This window comes from Chrysemys picta, chromosome 10 (assembly GCF_011386835.1).
Source record: "Chrysemys picta bellii isolate R12L10 chromosome 10, ASM1138683v2, whole genome shotgun sequence".
NCBI lineage: Eukaryota > Metazoa > Chordata > Testudines > Emydidae > Chrysemys > Chrysemys picta.
In genome coordinates, this window is record NC_088800.1 from 75507154 (window position 1) to 75523098 (window position 15945).

Sequence of the window (15945 nt, forward strand, 5' to 3'; positions counted from 1 at the left end):
TTTTCTTTGCGCTGGTTGGTTAACATAGCCCATCTTGTGTTATGGGCTGTCTGATGAGCAGTAAGCTTTGCCCTCGTTAGATTATCACTAGGGCTTGTTTGTTCTTTTGCTTCAGCTCAGCTTCACACACAGCTTGAGAAGCTAAGTAGGAGGAGAGAGGAGCTTCGGTTTTGAGGCTGTGTGTAATATAACAAAAATACAAGGCTGCAGTGTGTTAGAGACGATGTGTTGCTCAGACACTTAGCGCTTTCGCTAGCTAGTCGCAGTCAGACCTCATCCTCTGTCTTGGACCTGTCAGTTAAAATAATTGGGGTTTAGCTGCTGTGCTGCTCACCACTTTGTCTGATCAGGCCCAAAATAAACTGCACCGTGTCTCAGCAGGTCAGACAGAGCTAATAAGAGCATCTTTCTCATAGCCAAGAGGAGTGTATTTATGTCTCATGCATTTTCGTTATTTCCTTTCCAGCAAAGTCTCCTTCAAATTCAAGTGCAGATGAGAAAGAATTCCAGCTGCATTTCCCAAGTCACATGAAAATCTTTTTGGGCAGAAAACAGATAATATTTCCAGTACAGACTAACAGATTTTGCTGGTATTTCGGGGTGTTGTAATATTGCCAAAATTCTACATTAATATTATATTCATATAGCCAACAATATGGACTAACTTATACGCTATTATTCTAGATAGCATTTGGGAAAAGTGTTATGGACATGCATACATATACGCAGCTAAACATTGCCTTCGTTTCCACCCACTCATTGCCTTCAATAGGCTTGAATAGAGTAAAAATTGGCCCATGCTATAAACACCTCCTCCACATTATATAATATCATCCTATATGTGTCTAGTCACATGCACATCCACCTGCTCTGGCTTCCACCTTAAAGGTCCCATTTCAGATCCTCTGCTGACATCAATCCAAGTAGCCCCATAGATTTTAAGGGCGCTATCTGGATTTACACCAGCTGAGGATCTGGCCGGCCATGATTCAAGGTGGCTTATTAGGAATGAAAGGTGACTTCTACATAAAGATGGACACTGATCTTTACACCCCTCCCCTGGCAAATGATTGTGACAATTCAGCATCTGGACTGAAGCTTTTTGAAATCAAAATGTGTCATTATGGATACTTAGTAACAATGAAGGGAGTGATTAAGGGAAGCCCACTGTTTTCTTATTCTGTTAGAGTGATTTCACGCCAGCACACAGGTTTGGTAGCAGTGCATTTATCCACCTTTCCTGCCACTAAATCCTCTCCTGTCATTGATTGTTCTTCTGTAACCTGGTAAAGGGGGTATGGGAATTAACATCAATGTGATTTATAGGATTAAAAAAAAAATACAAGAAAGTAGCACGGCATTAAATTCCATAGCAAAATTGCAGAAGGCTGAACTTTTCATTAGACGATGCTGTTTTACTGTCAGTTTATGTTGTATTTAAAAGCACTTGCACTCTCTGATTTAAAACACACACGTCACTTTCTAGAATTGTGTTAATGATTTATTAAATAAGAAAGCTCTACACCAGATAAACTGTTGCACAGTCCACATTTCTCCCACGTCTGTAGCTCACCAATGGGATTTCTCCTTCCTATACCCTGAACTCTGGCCCTTTAAGAACAATGAGCCAGATTCTTCTCTCTCTTACACCAGTGTAAGTCAATGAAGTTACTCCGCATTTACACCAGTTTAACTGAGAGCAGTATGTGATCCAATTACTATGCATATGCCTTTGGCTGGTAATAGGGTATGTAATATTTAAAATGTCCCCCTCTCCTTGTTGGCACTCACTCTATGGTATCCCAGTCTTTAATAGCAGCTCTCAGTCTTTAATATACTTAATTGTGAGGCAGGGCAGTGTTATTATAGCCATGTTACAGAGGGGGAACTGAGGCACAGAGAGCCTAAAGGACTGTCCCAGGTCACACAGGAAGTCTGTGATGGAGCAGGGAACTGGATCTGGATCTCCTACAACCCAGGCTAGGGCTGTGACCACTGGGAAATCCTTCTTCTCCCACTCTCCACAGAGATTGTTTTACACACACACACACACACACACACACACACACACACACACACACGTCGTGTCCTTGGTACCCGTTACCTGCCACATAGGAATATGATGCAAGGTACTTGTATTCACTAATTTTGCCCAACCACATTTACACCAGCAGATGGCAGAAGATCTCTCATCTACAACAGCATCACTTTGGCAGGCGAAATACTTGGAGTTCTGTCCTGAGCTGTGCTGAGTTTACACCTAGCCTGGGGATGCCCCAGGACTGCTCCGGGAGGAGACAGAGTGCTATGGGTTCCGCTCTCTCCTTCCCTTCGGCACATCCACTCCCTTGGTTAAGTTTACAAAGGATGTAGGGAGAAGCGGAGATGGTACGGCACCAACCCCTCCTCCCCTCACATTATTTCCACTCAACCACTACAGCTTTCTTCAACCCCCAGTGCAGCTAATACACAAATTTGCCCCGACTGCCCATAATTATCACCTAGTGGTGCTACGAATACACTTCAGTGACAGTGCTCCAGGGGTCTACAACAATGGTTCCTAACAGTACAGCTCACAACAGGGACACGGCAGTGTTCTGGGCTACAACTGTACTATCCGGCCATGGTTTTTGTAATATGTGCAACTTGCAACAAGATCGATAGGATTTAAGCACAGGCATTGACAGAACTATGCAATGCTTCTTACACTCAGCCCAACCTGTGAAGCGTCACAACATCTCACACCGCAGCAGGACCTCAGACTTAGGGCATTATCTTAGCAGCTACCCAGCCACAGTGACAGTTAGCAAGTGACAGCCCTGACATGAATGGTTTAATGAAGGCCAGAAGATAATCGGGGGTGAGTTTCAAGGGCCTGGATAATTGGAGCCTTCTGAAATCAGCCTTCCATTTTACACAGTAGAATTCATAGAGAGCTTTTTTCCCCCAGTGATACGTTATATATATTCTGCCCCATAGATGCTCCATCCATTTATCTGCCCCGCTCAGTTTATCAGGTTCCAGGCTACAACATTCCGGAGCGTCTATAATGCCATCTCCTGCTGAGCGATCGCAAGGCAAAATAAATCCAATGCATAATAAGCAGCTGGAGCGCCAGCAAGCCTTGACTCCTGACAACATAGCCTCTTGTCCTATACGGCAGCAGTGCCGGGTCAGCCACCAAGAGTGAGATGATCTTAAATCTTGCCAAAACAGATGAAAGTTAGTGACCGTAGCTTCTACATACAGAACACCTCTACTGCATCGGTTGTGATCTCCCCGGCGAACGGGAGTTAGGCACCTCACCTTAAGGCATCTTTGAGAAATCTCAGCCTTTATAAGATGCCTGACGACGATGAAACAGGAGGAGGAGGGGAGGGAAGCGAAGGATAGGCGGCTTCCACCGGAGAAGGGCAATAGGATAAGGACAAGGGAAACAAGAGCGAAAGCTGGAAGGAACATTTAAAGCTGGTTTAGTTGCCGCCAGTCATTTCATTCTAGTTTGCTGGGGACAGTGTTTAGTTAGACCGGGGTCGGCAACCTTTCAGAAGCGGGGTGCCGAGTCTTCATTTAGTCACTCTCATTTAAGGTTTCGCGTGCCAGAGTAATACATTTGAACGTTTTTAGAAGGTCTCTTTCTAGAAGTCTATAATATATAACTAAACTATTGTTGTACGTAAAGTAAATAAGGTTTTTAAAATGTTTAAGAAACTTCATTTAAAATTAAATTCAAATGCAGAGCCCCCCCGGACCTGTGGCCAGGGCCCGGGCCGTGTGAGTGCCACTGAAAAATCAGCTCGCGTGCTGCCTTTGGCACCCGGGCCATAGGTTGCCTACCCCTGAGTTAGACAATAGATTCATTTTGTTTGGTCCTATGGGAATAGAATAAAAATTTTAAATAAAATTACTGATGTCCATAGGGTGGGTTGCATTTGTCTGTGCTGGTGAACGTATAGTGTACGTACAGGCACGGATCCCATTAATGTGCTGGACAATAGAGAGAGCTGAGAAAGAGAGATGTTACTGCCTTCCTCGGCATACGCACATACAGAGGCAGTTCTGTTAGCTTCCCAAGACACAGATTAGCCCTCTCAGAGAGAGCACTCACTATATCAAGCCTTTGAATGGATGCTTTAAAGATCCTAACAGTGAAGTCAAGTCATTTCTCCTTGCAAGGATCAAGTGACTTACTACCCACTGAAGAGAGGAATCACCAGCTGTCCCTTCTTGTTTTCTTCTGTTAAAGCAAGTACAAAGACAAGCTGCACGTGCATCCTCCAGAGTATCCCCTTTACCTGTCTTAGGGTCCAGCATGCACAGTAACACAGCACACAAACAGCACTGGTCCGGAAGGGATTTATCCGGGGACAATAAAAGGGACAGTTGGAATGTTGGTCATTTTCAGATCATTTAACTTTTCCCATTTGTACCCACCACCAACTCCAAGCCATATATCCACACCATTCTCCTGCTCTTTGCCCGGCATGCACAAAGGGCTGCAACCTTCATGACTTTTAACCCTGAAGCTGGCACCCTCTCCCTCCTCTCACCATACTTCTCCTCGGTCACAAATATACATGCAGCTGATTTTGAAAGTGTTACCCTTAAGCACCTAAGTGACTTGGCTTTCAGTGGGATTAAGGCACTTTTGAAAATGTTCCCCTAAATGCCGACAGCTAACTATGATATTCCAAGGGAAAACGTTACATTTTTCAAAATGATTGAGGGAAAAGTAAAACCCTCTCTGATGACTTCTGGTTCCAGATCTTCCCTATACTTTGTTTGGGATTATCTCCATTCCCAGTTCCAAACAAATACAAAACTCGTGCTCCATTAAACTGAGTTAAAGGGAATAACGAGCTGTAGACTGACAGTAATTTAATCAGCTCATTTATCAAAAGAAACTAAGCCAGGCTGAACCACACACAACGATCTGAGACACTTTAAAACTAGTATCATTATATGTCATTGTGCCACTAATGTTTCAATTGCCCGAGGAATGCAAACTTTCAGCATTAATCTAAATTACTGAGATGCAAATAGTTCTTTGCTTCAAAATTTGGCGAGGGTGAACAAGTTATTTAGCTCTAATACTACATTTGAAATTAAACAGCTCCCACAGATCAAAGGTATAACTCAGTTAAGTATCCATAGCAGATCACTGAAGCATTTAATTGCTGTTTTGCTAATCTTCCTGCGCCATCTGAACTCGAAATGACTCCTCACTCTAAAATCTATGGGGCTACTATACCCATTAATGATGGTCCTTCTGAAGCAATGAAACCATCAGTGTGTGTGTGCGTGCGTGGCGGGGGAGAACCGAAGCATGGGAGCTGAAAGATACGGATGTAGCTGGGAACACCATGAGGCCTTACAGCTACAGAGCAGGAGAGAAACTCTGCAAAATTCCCTTCATGGGGTTTCCAGTGCAATCCCCCTTTGGAGAACAGGGGGGAGGAAATGACTGTTGCTTCCATGTCACTGGATGGCTCTGGATGGCTCATCGGTAGCAGGGACTGAATCCAGGGCTTCTGGATCTAAAAAACACAAGCCTCTACTGCCTGCGTTAGAAGGCCCAGGTGTATTACTTCAAATCCAGTAGTAGACCCATAGGTCTGTGTAGTCCAGCTATAGAGGGGGACAGAGAGCCAAATGTAGTAAGTACAACCTACACATGGAAGAAGGCCAGGATCTGGCCAGCAAACCCTTCAGGTGCTTAAAGGGGATATGCTGCATCACAACATAAACGCATAAGTGGGAGCATGGTGGGGGGTGAGGGGAAAGCTTGAATTGATCTGTATTTGGGTTACACTCCAGATTCCGGACAAGGAGTCCTGTACTTGGAGGTTGTTATTTATTACTAATGACGATTTCCCTAAAGCTCCATTATCGCTAGATGCTAGAGACAAGACATCCAATTCCGAACTTCATCCTTCCCCCTCCCCCAATCAGAAAGAAGGGTTTATTTTAATAAACATTAAACTAGGTACATTGGATGTTGATTTCTGAAGCCAGTAGACTCTTTTGGGGGGGGGGGGGTAAGCTGGGTGGGGACGTGCTCCCATAGCACTTGGGGTATGAAATCAGAGCAGCAGTGCAAGTCCCAGCTTACTCCGGCTGTAAGAGTGAATTCCCCCTCACCGCTCCTATCCCCCCAGGCAGACTAACCTAGCAAAGAGACCCAATGACAGCCGGCTCAGGTGCTCTGCAAAACCGCTATGGGATGGAACCTTTTATTCCCTGCACAGCCCGGAGTCCTTCCTCCTCTTGCTCTCTGGCAGCTGTAGGGTTTACTCACATCCTCCTGGCAGACTCTGTTCCTGCTTCCCTGTGCACCTCAGTCCTGACTTGCAACATCTGACATTCCAGTCCCGAGACTCCTTTAAGCGGTGACTGTCAGTCAGGCTGCAGTAGTTTTTGTTTGGCATTTACAGACTCTAGACAATCTCTCCCCAGAGGCTGTTCAGAAACAGAGTAAGCTGAATTTCTGATCAGGGCTTCAAAAAATACTTCTTGTTATTAGACTGGCTGGAAAAGGACCTTGCTTGGAGCTACTTAAAGAAGAGCTTTCTCTTATTTTTTATGCAATTATTGCAAAGATATTAGAGCACAAAATTGCCCCTGGGATTGGAAGATGGAATTAAATCTTCCAGCAAACACTAGGAAATGGAGCCTGATGTCTCTGTTAGTAGCAAAATGTTTCATACTTGGAAACTGGCAATCTAGCGCCTCTCCAGGGAATCCAGCATGGTGAGAAAAATAGTCAAACATAGTGTTAAGGGGGAAACTTCACATGGAACACAAAAGAGGGAAAATGCACACTCCAGTGAGATGTGTTATGCATGGTTGTGATATAAGACACCTTTTGTATAGGACGGAGGTCATTAACGACCACCAGCGGCCCAGATCCCCTGATGTGTTCCTGCAGTGCAAAGAAGCCATAAGCATGGGGCAGCCAGCCACATACTGCTCGTTCCAGCATAGGGGGAATTGACCAAACTGGCGTTGTGGTTCCTAAGCCACTTCACCCAGCATTTGGTGGGAGGGGTATGGCCAGAGCACACAGTGTGGTCAGGACTAGGGCTGGATGGAAGTGTTGCACTGAAACAGTTTTTTCGATAAAAAATGACATTTTCTTCAAAATCAAATCATTTCAGAAACTGTGTTGATTTCAAAGAACAGTCTCACGGGAAGAAATATTCAGAAACGAAAAGCTTTTTCCTCAGGACAATTTTCATTTCAGGGAATGTGTTCATTTCAGAACTCCAAAAGTTTGTTTTATCGTATGGGTTTTCGTCAGTTTCAAATTATTTTTACATTATTTCATAGCACGCCAGTAGTAGCAGTGCATAATTTGTGGCTCCTGTTGAGTCGTTGACACAAAGTGTTAAACTGTTTCATAAGAACAGGGACAGTAGAAACTTTGATCTAGAAAAACAAGATAAAATATTTCAACATGTACAACCGCCCTTAACGACTGAAAATTAACAAATAAAAAGACTATTTCAATTAGTACATCAGATTATGATAAGTCAGCAGCAATAGCACATATTATGCATTACTAGTACTGCCATGTTGTGAAATAATGTAAAAAAAGTTATAAATATAACAATGAACAAATTAAAATGAAATTTTGGAATTCCAAAAGGAACATTTTCCAAAACTCAAATCTTTTGGAAATTCTGATTCATGGGAAATTTTGAAAATATTTGTTTTCATTCTGATTTGGACCAAGAACAAATTTTGAAATTTCCCGTGAACTGAATATTCCAAGTTTCAGCCATCTCTAGTCAGGACTTTCCTCTGTCTTGACAAACTGCAGTTGATCTTGGAGCCATTTGCAGGCAGTGTAAATTAGAGGAGCTCTTAGGCCGCTCTAACTTGTGCCACATGACCAAACTGGCATGCAGCTGGCTCAGGACTGAGGGACAGTAAAGTGGCTAACAAGTTTTTTTTTGCAACCCCACGGCTGATTTGTATTGTGCATTCATTGGCCATAGCTGCAGATCTTGGCTAATATTTCTAGATTACATTTGTGGCTAATATACATGGGCCCTGTGTCAGGTCTTAACTGTGACAAATTCTCTTTCCCCCCCCCCTGCTCTCCCCCCCCAAGAAAAGATGAGCTAAAAGCATACAGCAATACAGATGCATGTAGTTGCATTCCTTTGTCCAGAGACTGGCAGAAATGGCTGTGATATTCATTTAAAAATGTCTCATTGTTCTATTTTGTTCTCTATTTAATTTTTCATTAAAGCTTTTTAAAAAAAGCAAAAAAAACAACAACCCAGAGTGCATCAATACGTGCTTAAACAATGCATAGTTTTCCCTGACTAATGAAGTTATCAGACAACGCCTGTAAAATATGCCGCTAAAATTAACTCCTGTTTGAATCCTTGCTACAACATCTGTTTAGAACTCTCAAAACACGTAGGCCCCAATCCAAAGCAAAGCACTGATGCACATGCTTAACTTTAAACCCCAGTCATTTTATGGAAGTTAATGGAATTACTCATGCGTTTGAAGTTAGGCCTGTAATTAAAGTGCCTTAACACTAAAGATTAATATTTGGTGCACAGTAAAGTTGTCTAGGGGATTTATATAGAGAGATCCATTTTAATGGATATATACACCATCCATTAAAATTAACAAACTGTATATAAATCTGCTAGGCAGCTTTGAAAATCTCAAATACACCACTTTTATGCATACATACATATATTCACACACACACTCTCTCTCTAATATGTACATTCTATGTAGTGACATATAAACATGAAATGGCCTAGCAGAAATTCTTTGACCATAAACTGGGTATATACGAGGTCAGATTTTAATTATGGTTCAATTAGCAGCAAACCACTGGTGCTACCTGCTTATTATTAGGCTCCACAAGCAGCACTAAATTAATATTTTAATCTTTTCGTCACTAACAAGGTCCTCGTTAATAAAATTATTCCGGCGCCATCCATGCACATAGCTGGTGTAAAAATACAAAAAACAGTACAATATAAATGCAGAATAAATTCAATGCCACCTTCATCTGGTGAAAAGAAAAGAACAGGAAACCAGCCAATTTTAGGTCTTCTTTCACGTCACCCACAACAGCCTCAAAAGTAATGTTCGCCAAACCTCAAACTTCCACTTAAAAAGATCCCCAACAAACTCTTCTGAAGATCCATCTGTTCCACAAGTCAATCTATCTACAGCCACCACGGTTCCTCACTATATTGTATTGCATGCACGGATTTGAACTATTTGGAAGAGAGACTTTGATGGCTGCATGGGAAGCCTTTTCAACAGTACACTTGCTATGCCATGGACTTGCCCCTGCTCCCTTGAAGACAATGGGTGTTTTGCCATTGACTGCAATGGGAGAAGGATCAGTCCCTATATACATAAGTAATAACCTCCTGGCCTGAAGTTAATGGGGAGGTAGGAAGGATCCACACGACTTTTGAATCAAATCAGATGGCTTAGCTATCATTGTGATAATTCTAAAGGATAACCCTCTGATTTCTTTTGTTAAAAACAACAGTCAACTTGGCACTTAAATGTGGGCTGAATTTTAGACCCTAATCACAAGAGCGTGTGTGTGTGTATATATATATATATATATATATATATATATATATATATATATATATATACACACACACACACACACATATACACACATACACACACACACACACAAGAGGATGGCACTCACACATACATACGCACACACATATATATACTGTCACCTTGCATGAAAAACAATTTAAAAATATTGCCCCCAAATACTTACGTACAAAGACATCACAACAAAACCAAATGAGTTAATAACCCCAATGGAAAACTCTTCCTGATGATATCCTTACCAAATAGTGACCTATATTTTAATTCCCATTAACACACCCAGCTACCAGAAAGTATCCTATTTGTACTTTTTTTGTTGGTCACAGGCATGGTCCAAAGCCCATTGAAGTCAATGAAATGACCCCTCCATTGATTTCACCGGGCTTTGGATCGGACTCTAAAGTCTCGACCCAATCCCAAGGGGAGTCTTTTCCCAAAGAGTTGCACTTTCCCCTCCTGCCTAGGGAGATGTAATTTTTCAATGTTACCACAGAAAGGAAATGGATGCTTTTGTACACAGCAAAAATCATCTGCTGAGAATTTCTTTCACTACCTGCAGAATAAGGCTCTTGCTTCTCAGTGTAAATGAATTCTTTTCTTTCATATTTGGCTCTGATCCACTGTTCTCGTAGCAGTCTGAAAAAAAAAAACACACAGAAAAGGAGACATAGTCCAGAATAAGCTAAAAAAGAATTTATGATCATTAATTCTTCAATGGAAATGCGAGTGCAAGTTGAAAGCCCTCCAAAAATTAAACTGTACACCAGCCAGAGTCATTGGCTTGGCTTGTGTTTCCTCTGTTTGTCATTTAGACCACAAGTTGATTCTTGTACACACAATTCTAATGGAACTTTTTAAAATTTATATGCAAAAATTAGCAGAGTAACTCAGCATCTAGCCTCGGTGCAAGATGTCCTCCTTAGGACTAATTTCAAATATTATTTCATTTCAATTCGGAATTCTGGGCCAGGAAATACATTTGCTGGATTGAATTCTTTAACAAGGGGGATCAGTCCAGGAACAAAAGGAGAATATTGTTTCAGTGCTGACGGTATACAGCAGAAATCGGGCATGCTTATGGCAACGCATTCAAATGGTTGACTTTTTAGCAATTAAAGATTGAGAGGTATCATCTCTTCTCAATGCCTGGAGCCTATGCAAAGAGATCTCTGTGCATCAACATGAGACGGTACTTCACAGTGTAAAAGAGATGAACTCAAAGCGCATAGCAGAAAACTTTGTAGAAAACCATCCGTCTATTGTTAAATGCCCTACATTTCCAACTGAAATCTCCAGAAAGAAAACTGGTGTCATTTATATGGCACACAAGATCTTTATTTCCAGAAAAACCATTTAGATCAAAGATTACAAATAAGTTAAAAATAAAAAAGTGACTGCTAGCATTAATCAGGGGACCTATGTGAGTTTGGCCTGAAATTTGCTGTAGCCTCAAGACTGTTTTAATTGTTCCTGTCTATTGACCTACAATCTTAAGAGCACCACGTGTTACTCCAAGTTTGTTTTTTGTGGAACATTTAGAAATAGGTTAACTGATCTCAGCAAGAGTATCACTTAGCTATGGCCTCGTATGGGGTTAGATTTGCTCATCATTTGCAGAGCTCATTGCACTTCTACCCCATCATATCTGTGTGACCAAATAATGTGTGCACGGAAGGAGTGTCTGCAAACCCAACATGTATTTATGCTTTTACGAAAATTAAACACAGTATCTGCTTGGCATAACTTCCTCATTCTCAAAAAATGCTTCAGAGAAAAAAAGTGTTAATTTTTTAAAAATTGATATCTTTGGATAAAGAATGCTGAGATAGCTCAAATGATGTCAGACTTTTATTACATCTGACCTCTCTGCCTTTTCACCTCCCTCTTCCCATCCACTTGTTCCTTCCTTTCCTTTTTTGCCTATTTGTGTATTTCTTTTTATTTTATTGTTACCCTCACCCTAACGTATTATGTCTGTGTAATATTGCCTGATTCTGTATTGTCTGGTCTTGTAACTTTGACAAGTTGTAAAGTTGTGTGATTGCATAATTTTATTGGATATCCTGTGAAATGTGCAGTATTTGGGTAGCACATACAAGCTGTAATTCATTTATCTTTTGTTTTTATTTGTTTCCTTATGAAAATTAATACAAAATTAATCATAAAAATTCATTTCTAGCTTCAGCGAACAACTTAATCAAATTTACAAGAGAATATCCATTCATAACTGTAGGTATAATCATTTCCTGGTCTGTCAACGTGGGGATAGTGATATTTCTTTTCTCCCATCCATTGTCTGTTTTATCTACTTAGATTATAAACTCTTCGGGGCAGGAACTGACTCTCATTATGGGTGTGTCTACACCACAAATGAAGGTGTGACTGGAGCATGGGTAGGCATATCCATGCTATCTTTAATATAGCAAGCACAGGTAACAACAGTAGTGTAGACATGGTGGCATGGGCTAGCCACCTGAGTTCAAGCCTGCCAGGGAACTTGGATATGTACTCCAGGGGCTGGCCCATACCAAAGCCCATGTCACCATGTCTACACTACTGCTGTTACCCATGTTAGTCAAATTTAGGCTAGCATGATCATGCCTAACCATGCTACCACTACACCTTCACATGCTGTGTAGACATACCCTGTGTAGACATACAGAGCCTAGGCCAACAGGGCCTGATCTTAGTTGTGAACTCTAGGCATTACTGCAATATAAATGTATTGGGTCTGCCTTTCCCCCTCTGCCTCCAAATCCTTTTTCGTCTTATTTTCACATCTGATCCTTAATTGTTAGGCTTGTAGCTGTAATTTAGACTGTAAACTCTACAGAGGAGCACAGATCTTGTCTTCTTATGTTTGTAAAGTGCTATGTGGCTGGATTTCTGCGCTGGTGTGAGCGGGAGTTGCAAGTGGTTAGGACCAATGAGGATCATGCCTTAATTAAAGGCTTCAGAACACAGAGCCCACTGATCTCAATGGGAGTCCTTCCACTGGACTTTGGATGAGACCCATGTTTCACTTTAACACACCCTTGGGGCTGCTCTACATACGTGCTGTAAACTTATTTCTGCATGTTTGATTTTAGCTGTATTTACCATGACGTAGGCTCTACATAAACTGAACTGAAGGGTAAAGAAGTAAAAAATTAAAGAAGTTGGAACAGACAATACATGCCAATACAGGACCGAATATGCAAAACTCCCATTAAATCAATAGGAGTTCTCTAAGCAGAAATAACTGCAGCCATTTATTAGGTTTAGTGTGACCAGTGGGCCCACTAATGAGGTTGATATTTCTAGGAATGATCCAATTTCTATTTCTAAACTAGGAAGATACACAGCTTTTGCAATCTGATCCAAAACTTACAACCCACCTAAAGTCTGCCAGACTGTTAGATACAGGGAATGTGTCATTCCTGGCAACTGACTAGAAAGATGGTAGTGGGATCTTTGTTCTGTAATCAACACAATAGCAAACTGAAATAAAAAATCAAAATGAAAGCAACATTTAATGGAGGAGAAAGAGAAAACAGAACATGAGTAGGCTACCACTAAAATAAATGGAAAACTCCCATTTGAAAGAGATGGCAGAACTAGAGGTCTAAGAAGGGGTCAGATGGCATTGTGCTTGAGAACTCCAAATCTCATACTATTTTGTTTACTTGCTTGCCTTTGGAAATTAAGAACGTGCCATTGACAAAGCAGATGGTTTCAGGTCAAAGGGACAGCAGTAAAGGTTCCAGATGGAGTCAGTTGAGTCGTTTTAGTTCTGAGTCAGATGCCATTTAAAATGAAACAAGTAGATGGCACAGATTCAGGACAAGTCTCTGTCTAATGATGTTTTAAAATATACCACATCACAGGAAAAATATATTTAGGGAGGTGAAATTAATAGGAAAGAAACAGATGTCTTCCTCCCTTCCTCACTGCTTCAAAGCTATTTTCCATTGAAAATATAAAGCAAAAACACCAGAAGTGTCCAATGAAGAGCTGGCTGGAGAATAGGGTATTTTCCCCATGAAAAATGTTGATGAAAAAATTTCATTTTCATCAAAACAATTTTTCCATGGAACATTTAGGCTTATTGTTGAAAGCCCAAAAACGTTTGGCTGAAAACGTAAAGTTTTGGTTGGGAAAAATTGAAATGAAATATTGGGTTAACCCAAATAGAACATTCCATTTTGAAGCAGTCTGACAAACTGTATCTGCTTGCACTGCCACCGTGCTTCATGGGAGGTGTAATTGGCGTACTTTATGCTCCCGTTCTCCCTGGTTGGACTCAGGGGCGGCTCTAGGTATTTTGCTGCCCAAAGCACGGCAGTCAGATGGCTTTCGGTGGCACACCTGCGGGAGGTCCGGCTGGTAACGCGGATTCGGCAGCATGCCTGCAGGAGGTCCACCGGTCCGTGGCTTCAATGTACTCGCCGCTGAATTGGCGCTGAAGCCGCGGGACCGGCGGATCTCCCGCAGGCACGCCGCGGAATCCGCGTTACCAGCCGGACCTCCCGCAGGCGCGCTGCCAAAGGCTCCCTGACTGCCACCCACACAGCAACCGGCAGGCCGCTCCCCGCGGCTTGCCATCTCAGGCATGCGCTTGGTGCGCTGGTGCCTGGAGCCGCCCCTGGTTGGACTACATCTTCCATGATGCCCCAAGTCTCCTCTCTTGCAAAGGAGAAGTCACGTGGCTCTGAGGCATCATGGGAGATGTAGGGGCATAAGGCACCAAAACTAGGACTCCCATGTAGCACTGCGATGGCTCATGAGAATGCAGTTTAATGTTGAATCAAGCCAAAACAAAGCATTGGGATTTGGGACATGTCCTTTCTGAATTGAAAGTTTTGGTTTTCAGGTGCTGGGTTTTTTTGACAAAAAGTTTCCACAGAAAGCAGACACATTTCACAAACAATTTTGTTTAATCAAAAACTCAGTTTTCCATCAAGAAACTGTTTTGATTGAAAATTTTCAACTTGCTCTAGTCCAATGCCAATTTTCCTTGAATAAATGGTCTCCCTCCAGCTTCAGTGTCACAGATATGAAGAAAAGCAAACAAAAAACACTTATACTCTGGTTAAAAACAACACCTGCTCAGTTAAAATCATTGCATAGGGATGGGCCAATTAAACACCACATCTAGCTCACAGCAGCATTATTTTTGAGAATGTTGAGCATTTGGGTTAGAAATGTGCAGGAAACAGCCTGTGTATCTGTACTATTGTAACACAGAACTCCTCTGTGAATTAAATAAATCAATATGAATGAATAGCCTTTAGAATTTATAACAAAAGACAAGATGATTTGTATGGGGGGAGATTCCCATAGCACTGAATCGAGGGAAGTGGGTAGATTACAAGCAATCATGTTCCAGTAGAACTTTCCAAACTCAGCCAAGAGTTTCAGAAGTGACCAGTGATTCTGGGTGTCCAATCTGAGACACCATAAAGAGTTCTGATTTAGAAAGTGCTGAGTATCCGCTCTCTGAAAACAGGCCATTTTACAATGGCTCAAGTTGGGCACCCAAAAAAGCCAATGGTGACTTTTGAAAAGGTTGGCCTTAATACCTTAGTAAGTAGGCAGGAGTCAGGTATAAAATGAAACCCTTTAACCACAACGTTTTATGGCTAACGGGAAAGAAGATCTTGTTAGTATTGATACCAGATTCCAGTAGCATTGGTTATTGTCACATTTCCATGACATACCCTTGTTTTCATAGGCTCACAACTTTCTGAAACATTCACCTGGGGAAGCGACAATTTGAAAACTGTGCCTCAGAGCCATATGTTGATAACAACTAGGGTTTGCACAGAGAGCTGCTGACAGTATGGCAGCAAAGCTATGGAGAACGGCAACTGGTTAATTCTGCAACACATGCAGGTATCCCACAGCCCTTGAAGATTCTAACCTTTCTCGCACCAACCTATGCTGCTGTTTGCCTTACCAGGACTGCACTTCTGTGTGCCAAGCAGGACTTACTCTGACATATTATTTGTATTACAAGAGCACCTAGGGCAGTGTTTCTCAAACTGGGGCTGCCGCTTGTGTAGGGAAAGCCCCTGGCAGGCCGGGCTGGTTTGTTTACCTGCCTCGTCCGCAGGTTCGCTGCTCCAGGCCAATGGGGGCTGCTGGAAGCGGCGGCCAGTACGTCCCTCGGCCCGCGCCGCTTCCAGCAGCCCCATTGGCCTGGAGCAGCGAACTGCGGCCAGTGGGAGCTGCGATCGTCCAGACCTGCAGACGGGGCAGGTAAAGAAACCGGCCCAGCCCGCCAGTGGCTTTCCCTACACAAGCGGCAGCACCAGTTTGAGAAACACTGACCTAGAGGCCCCA

General features: G+C 42.3%; 1 protein-coding gene across 3 annotated transcripts in view; it reads right to left on the reverse strand.

Moving 5' to 3' along the window:
* Positions 1-15945, reverse strand: part of ADAP1 (ArfGAP with dual PH domains 1) — a 109813-nt gene that overhangs the window by 62400 nt on the left and 31468 nt on the right. For all 3 annotated transcript variants that reach the window (XM_008164677.4, XM_005289151.5, XM_042853169.2), the window contains one exon: positions 10175-10257. In XM_008164677.4, the coding sequence (XP_008162899.1) occupies positions 10175-10257 (83 nt within the window). The remainder of the gene's footprint in view (positions 1-10174; positions 10258-15945) is intronic.